Source organism: Bison bison, unplaced genomic scaffold (genome assembly GCF_000754665.1).
Source record: "Bison bison bison isolate TAMUID 2011002044 unplaced genomic scaffold, Bison_UMD1.0 scf7180017864274, whole genome shotgun sequence".
Taxonomy (NCBI): Eukaryota; Metazoa; Chordata; class Mammalia; order Artiodactyla; family Bovidae; genus Bison; species Bison bison.
The window spans coordinates 3,926,330-3,934,498 of NW_011494846.1; the positions used below are offsets into that span (position 1 = coordinate 3,926,330).

The 8,169-nt window shown below is 40.9% G+C and overlaps 1 protein-coding gene across 1 annotated transcript in view; it reads left to right on the top strand.

Moving 5' to 3' along the window:
• Nucleotides 1-8,169, top strand: part of CAP2 (CAP, adenylate cyclase-associated protein, 2 (yeast)) — a 138,924-nt gene that overhangs the window by 95,807 nt on the left and 34,948 nt on the right. Inside the window, exon 7 of the mRNA XM_010848798.1 lies at nt 3,919-4,024. Coding sequence (XP_010847100.1) covers nt 3,919-4,024 — 106 coding nt within the window. The remainder of the gene's footprint in view (nt 1-3,918; nt 4,025-8,169) is intronic.

Consider the following 8,169-nt stretch of genomic DNA (forward strand, 5'->3'; position numbering starts at 1 on the left):
CACTGCAGATGGTGACTGCAGCCATGAAATTAAAAGACGCTTACTCCTTGGAAGGAAAGTTATGACCAACCTAGATAGCATATTGAAAAGCAAAGACATTACTTTGCCGACAAAGGTCCGTCTAGTCAAGGCTATGGTTTTTCCAGTGGTCATGTATGGATGTGAGAGTTGGACTGTGAAGAAAGCTGAGTGCTGAAGAATTGATGCTTTTGAACTGTGGTGTTGGAGAAGACTATTGTGAGTCCCTTGGACTGCAAGGAGATCCAACCAGTCCATTCTGAAGGAGATCAGCCCTGGGATTTCTTTGGAAGGACTGATGCTGAAGCTGAAACTCCAGTACTTTGGCCACCTCATGTGAAGAGTTGACTCATTGGAAAAGACTCTGATGCTGGGAGGGATTGGGGCAGGAGGAAAAGGGGACGACAGAGGATGAGATGGCTGGATGGCATCACTGAGTCGATGGACGTGAGTCTGAGTGAACTCCGGGAGTTGGTGATGGACAGGGAGGCCTGGCGAGCTGCAATTCATGGTGTTGCAAAGAGTCGGACACGGCTGAGCGACTGAACTGAACTAAACTGAACTGATAGATGAGGCTTGAAAACAGTATGTTGAGTGAAAGAAGTCAGACACAAAAGACCACATACTGTATTCCATTTATATAAAATTCCAGAATTGGCAAATCCATAAAGACAGAAAGTAGATTAACAGTTGTCGGATGGCATCGCTGACTCGATGGATGTGAGTCTCAGTGAACTCCGGGAGTTGGTGATGGACAGGGAGGCCTGGCATGCTGCGATTCATGGGGTCGCAAAGAGTCGGACAAGACTGAGCGACTGATCTGATCTGATCTGATCTGAGGGTAGAGTAACTGCTAATGAGTATTGGGTTTCTTTGGGAGGTGATGAAAATGTTTTAAAACTGACTGTGGTAATGATTGCACAGTTTAAACTTAGCTATTGAATTGTATGGATGAATTGCCTAGGATATGAGTTATATCCCAGGAAAGCTATTATACTAAACAGAATAAGACAAAAAGCAACCACAGTACTCTCCTCCTCTCATAGAGTTTAGTTATTCTGTTAGCTCTTCTGGGAAGAGCAGCTCTAGAGACTTCTGACTTCTACACACCTTTTTTCCCTCCTGAGGTCTCTTCCACCCTAAGGAAGCTTCACTTAAGCTCTGATACTCAGTAACAGACTCCCTGCAGGCATAGAACTGTGGTTGAGTGCCCAGTGATACAACTCCAAATGTTGCCACTTTGTGTTAGAGACTACAGAACCGTGCAGTATGAATGAGAACAGGCATCAGAAATGCAAGACAATCTGCCCACATAAAAATAGCAGTTCAGGAAAGAACAAGTTTAAGTTGTAAAAGTATGTCAGCATTAACATGAAAGACCTCTTTACCTAGTCCCTTCTTGGGATATGCAGACACACACCTGTACCTGCCTATTTGGGATGCCTTGGCCACCTCCTGAGCCTCTGCCTTTTTGCATATCACCCTTGGAAGCCATTTTTGTTTTTATCTCCGTTCATCAGCTCCTGTCCTCCAGTCCCTACTTTTGAGTGTGTCTTGGGGGCCATGGTGTGAGTGATTCTCCAGGTGTTGTACAGCCAAGAGAGTTAAGAGTTTGCACTTTTTTGTGCACACACAAAGAAAGTCTAGCATTTGTTCCTCTTGATCAGCTATTAGGTAGAAAATCTACTTCTGACAGCATCAAGGACAATGCATTTAAACTTAATGGACCACTCGAAGACTGTGTAGTGTGCTGGGGAAATGCATTCAGTCCTAAGTCACCACGGAGCTTCCAGGAGTGCCAACCTGAACAAAGCAGAATGCTCCACAGCCGCTTGCTCACACCCATTTATGTGCACACCCAAGTCAGCAGTGCCTGCACTTTGTGTGGGCTCAGTGAGGGCTGCAGGGTGTTGCAGACTCATTGATGAGGTATCACCAGTGTGGCAGGCTGACGGCTGCCTGCCTGACAGACAGGCCGTGGGTGGAGGAGAATAAAGGCGGGCTTCCTTGTGGTGTACACAGAAGGGCTGTGGGCAGTGGACTCGCATCTGTGCAGCCTTTTCAGCTGGCTTGACTGGCTGCTCAGCTCTTCTGTCAATAAATGAAAAGAGCAAGTTAATTATTTTGACTTTCCAGAGGTAAGACTTTTCTGAGTCATAATCTTTAAAAGTCACCCATCCCTCGCATAGCTTCTTCCAGGGGAAGTGGAACTGAGGCTGAGTTGTCAGCTCCTGAATTATAGTGAAGTCCTCCTCAATTTGTTGTCTCTTAGACACGGGCTTCCCTGGTGGCACAGATGGTAAAGAATCCGCCTACAATGTGGGAGACCTGGGTTTGATCCCTGATTTGGGAAGATCCCCTGGAGAAGGGAAAGGCTACCCACTCCAGTATTCTTGCCTGGAGAATCCCCATGGACAGAGGAGTCTGGTGGGCTACAGTCCATGGGGTTGCAAAGAATTGGACACAACTAAGCACAGAGTCTGCCTTTGGGTTAAAAGGGACCATGTTGTTATTCCTTACTACACGTTTAGCTAGAACTTTCTTCAAGTTAAAATGATACTGTAATAGTTAAAAGAAAAATAATTTGCCTGTGCAGGTTTGGACTTCATGTGTTAAGCTTTTTAATAGAAGTATATTGAATGTGCAACCTGCTTTTTCTAGAATGCCTACAGACTGTATTGTGCATACATATGTACATATGCACATGTATGAATTAAATGACCATATAATAGATAAACATGTGGATTTGGGGTTTTGACTGTAAAATTGAGAGGAAGTGACAATGAAATATTTCATAGATTTGATTAATGTAGTCAGTAAATCTAAAAATGTGGAACAAAATCACTCATGTTTTTCCTTTTTGAGGGGCAGATAGTTATGAGTTCATTTCCCCATTTTCCTTTTCTTAAATGGCATGACTTAATACTCTGGAGTTCTAAATATGCTCATGGTACTTAGAACTTTTCAAGGAAAGCAAAATATATCCAGAGACAAGTCGTTATTGACAAAGGCAAAATAATAGAGATTTCCTTCCAATATTGTCTTCAGATTAATGGCCCAGGTTTGTGATTAAATTTTTGGTAACAGATTTCATCATTTTCTCATTTACCACTACTTTATTCAAAGTAGAAAAAAATGTGTGGTTGGAAATTATCCAAAGGAAATGCAACTATTTTTGCCTGTTTATATTATAAGTTTAATGTTTCTAACAGTTCTCCCAATCCTATATGTTAATCTAGTTTTAAAAGGTAAGTATTTTATCACTTCTTGGTTGAGTAAAATAGGAATAAAAATACTGGCCGTGCCCTGCCTTGCTTTCATTGTCATTATGAGTATCAACTTAAGGTAATCTAAGTGATTGTCCCTTTACAACTGTTGAGTGTTACCTATTTGTAGGAAATCATTTTTCTTACTATAGCAACTTTCCTTCTCAGTCCAGAATTCTCCAATTTGGTTACACTTTCAATCGAATAATTCCACAAATTATTTGAAAACAAGCCAAAGGACCTTTTTTCTTTTTAGTACCATTCTCCTGCCTGAAAACACATTGTTTTTCATTTTGCATCAGAAGCAGTACAGAAAGAAATGATCTCCCCTCCGTGTTCATCTCCCCGTGAGAGATGGCACGAGAATGAGCTGACTGGGTTCGGTGGATGCTCTCTCCGCGGGCCTCTCTACTCCACACCAGACCTCAGGGCACTCGGCTCCTCTCAGGGCAGACCTGGACCATATCCTTCCGAGGTTCTTTTCAGACTCAGTTCACAGTTACTGGACTAGAAAGACCGTTGTTCCAGAGTCATCTGGTGCTTTAGATATTAGATTGCCATGTGCCTTCCGGTGTTGTTAAATTTTTATTTTAGATCCTAATAGCCCTCTCTTCCACTCTCTTTTATGACAAAGTGATCTACGTCATGTGGATTGGGTGAAGTCATATCTGAACATTTGGAGCGAGCTTCAAGCATACATCAAGGAACACCACACCACAGGCCTTACTTGGAGCAAAACAGTAAGTACCCAGCCCTGTTCCCCCTGGCTAACAAAAGGTTATGAAGATACTCATTCTCAGTAGCCTGGTAATTTTAGAATTTACCTCAAGGAAAACATAAGGTAAAATATACATATAGAAGCTACTTATAAAAAATGCCATTGGCGTAGGAAAGCCTGGAAACTGCCTGCATGACAGACAAAGAGAAATTGGTTGAGTTGTCAGTGGTAAGAACCTAGTGGAATGCTCTGCAGCCATCAAAACAACAGATACGGTGATTACAGGTGATGAGATGTACCAGTCAATGTTAAGTAATAGAGTGCAGAAGTTAATGAGCTCTAAGATGACATGTTTATTAAGAAACTGTGTAAGTAAAATTGAAGGAAACAAGATTTTAAAATAGTTGTAATTTTAAGCAGATAGAATTATGAATATAATTTTTTAATGTTTTAAATTTCCTTTTGGCATTTTAAAGTTTACTAAGTAGTATTTTTCAATACTTAGGCAATCCTAGTGATTTGAATGGTATCCTAGTCCTAAAAACCCCAACCTGAGTCTGTTCCAGCTTGAATTCCCACAGAAGATTCTGATATGATATTTGCCCTCTTCACCTTGTTGCTCGTCTTCCGCTCTCACTGATCCAGCGCTACCAAACTACCTGCAGAATTCTGAGCACGTGCAGTGCTTAGATTGAACCAAATCACACTGTTGTTTTTCACATTTTGCAAGTCTCATATTTAACCTTATTTGCAATGTCCTGAATATCTATTGTATAACCATTAGTGGTTCAGTGGTAGAATTCTCACCTGCCATGGGGGAGGCCTGGTTCGATTCCCAGCCAATGCAAGAGCACACAAGTTTTAGATCTTCCCAGGTGGCACCAGTGGTAAAGAACCTGCCTGCTGATGCAGGAGACATAAGAGACATGGGTTCAATCCCTGGATTGGGAAGGTCCCCTGGAGGAGGGCACAGCAACCCACTCCAGTATTCTTGCCTGGAGAATCCCATAGACAGAGGAGCCCTACTGGACATAGAGTTGCGAAGAGTTGAATACAACTGTATCAACTTAGCATGAACATATATCATGCTCTATGACCTAAGTTCCCTGGGGAACTCTTTTCTCTAAGACTGAGTTCCAACATCACCTCTTTAAGAAACTTCATTGATCTACTTTGGCAGCCTATCTGGGTTGGTGATCTTCCTCTCTGCTTCTTTCACATCTTGAATATACCTCAGGCATAGTCTGTAGCATATAGAATTATAAAAATTTATGTTTTTAGATCTCGCCCACTGGATTGGAGACATCTGTGTCCAGGTCCTCACATAGTGCCTGGCATGGAGTAGGTACTCAGTAAATTGTTTGAACTAAATTGTGACTTAGGAGACTCTTAAGATCTTCCCTGCTCTTTAAAATCTCTGCACTTGTTATGAAAAGGCTTCCTGTGGGAACTTCCTTCCATTTGAAATGAATGTTAGGGGCTTGCATGTTGGTCCAGTGGGTAAGACTCTGCACTCGTGATGAAAGGGGCCCCGGTTCGACCCCTGGTCAGGGAATCAGATCCCGCATGCTACAACTAAGACCTGGTGCAAATTAAAAATAATAAATATATAATGTGTTTTATTTTTGAAGAAGAAATAAAAAGACAGCTTTCAGTTGTCACAGTGGATGGTCTAACCAGAATAAATGTTGAAAAGATGAAGTGGCGCATTTGTGAATTCAGTTTAGAGGTGGAATGCTCACTGTCCCCACAGTCATAACCAGCAACTAACCCTCGTGCTGAATGTTGATGTCAGTAGCACAGGATTAATACCAAGACAGAGTCTGTGATTTTTCAGAGGAGTGTGGAACTCCTGTATTTGTTCCCCAACCCTTGACCTCTAATGACTGATGCTTCTTTTTACATTCTACTTGGCCTGTTTTCTCCATAAGAAATGCAAGATATTGCATACTGGTTATTTTTCTTCTGCCCACGATATTATGATTTCTGTGAAGAGAGTTCAAAAACATTTGAAGGGTTTTAATATGGATGAGTATATGTGGTAGGTAGGTCTTTGTGAGATTAATTAAAATTATTTTTCATAATTTCCAATGAAATGCTATTTGGCTATAGATCAGTTTGTCATAAAAGGGAATTGTCACATGTTTGCCATGGAGATAGGACATCATGAGAGAACAGAAAACTAAATATCAAGACTCCTTGGATGTCTTATTATTTCATAGTTAGATAAATGGGAAAGGAATGAGAATCCATTTGTGGAAAATAATTGTCAACAAATGCTGGCCTATTAATTCTCTAACAGTGCTCATGGAAAATGAATGGAAAATTCCTTTTTAAACGGTTTGCATACCTCTAATGCAATGTAAAAAACTGAGTAATTGTGCTTTGAATATAAAAGAGAAGGAATGACTATTACAGAAAAATAAATGTGGTTGTTTTCCTTTGTTCCAGAGTAAATATGTATGTTTTCATTATGTTCTTTAGAAATACATACTTTGTAACAATGAGCCTTAAACTTGTAAAGCCAACCCATAGTAAGAAATACCTTTTAGACACACACACCCCCCTCCTCACAATACTACAAGTTTCACAAAATACTTTGTCTTACCACGTGGAATGCATTCAGATATTTTCTTTTGTGTTTTGCTTTCTTTTTTAAATAAAATCTTGGCTGAGACCCACAAATTGACATCATGATCGATTTGAAAAACATGCTATAAAACAAAATGTTATATCTATATAAGTATAAATATTTGTTTTGTTGTTGTTCAGTCATTCAGTCATGTCCAACTCTTTGCAACCCCATGGACTGCAGAATGCCAGGCTTCCCTGTCCCACACTGTGTCCTGGAGTTTGCTCAGATTCATTGTCCATTGACTTGGTGATGCCATCCAACTACCTTCTCATCCTGCCTTCAGTCTTTCCCAGCATCAGGGCTTTTCCAATGAGTTGGCTCTTTGTATCTGGTGGCCAAAGTATTGGAGTTTCAGCTTCAACATCAGTCCTTCCAATGAACACCCAGGACTGATCTCCTTTAGGATTGACTGGTTTGATCTTGCAGTCCAAGGGGCTTTCAAGAGTCTTCTCTAGCACCACAGTTCAAAAGCATCAATTTTTTGGCACTTAGCCTTCTTTATGGTCTAGCTCTCACATCTAAATGTTTATTTGTTATAAAATATAATCCTTAGAGCATACATTAGGAGACATGGATTGCCATAATAATAGTGACAGCTGTTATTTATTGAGCATAAGTTATGATATGGGCAAATTCAATTTAAAATGGTGACTGTTATAAAGCAGGGCAGCTGCTTCACTTCTTTCATGGAAACATTGTATGATAAAGTTTTGACCAGATACTAAAAGTGAGGAAAAAATATATAAGAGAATGTTGGCTCAGCAATCACATCATATGTGCAGAATCGTTCAACAAGTCTTAAGAGCTCAGCAGCGGCCACAGGACTGGAAAAGGTCCGTTTTCATTCCAATCCCAAAGAAAGGCAATGCCAAAGAATGCTCAAACTACCGCACAATTGCACTCATCTCACACGCTAGTAAAGTAATGCTCAAAATTCTCCTGGCCAGGCTTCAGCAATATGTGAACCGTGAACTTCCAGATGTTCAAGCTGGTTTTAGAAAAGGCAGAGGAACCAGATCAAATTGCCAACATCCGCTGGACCATAGAAAAAGCAAGAGAGTTCCAGAAAAACATCTATTTCTGCTTTATTGACTATGCCAAAGCCCTTGACTGTGTGGATCACAATAAACTGTGGGAAATTCTGAAAGAGATGGGAATACCAGACCACCTGATCTGCCTCTTGAGAAATTTGTATGCAGGTCAGGAAGCAACAGTTAGAACTGGACATGGAACAAGAGACTGGTTCCAAATAGGAAAAGGAGTTCGTCAAGGCTGTATATTGTCACCCTGCTTATTTAACTTATACGCAGAGTACATCATGAGAAACGCTGAACTGGAAGAAACACAAGCTGGAATCAGGATTGCCAGGAGAAATATCAATCACCTCAGATATGCAGATGACACCACCCTTATGGCAGAAAGTGAAGAGGAACTAAGAAGCCTCTTGATGAAAGTGAAAGAGGAGAGTGAAAAAGTTGGCTTAAAGCTCAACATTCAGAAAACGAAGATCATGGCATCCGGTCCCATCACTT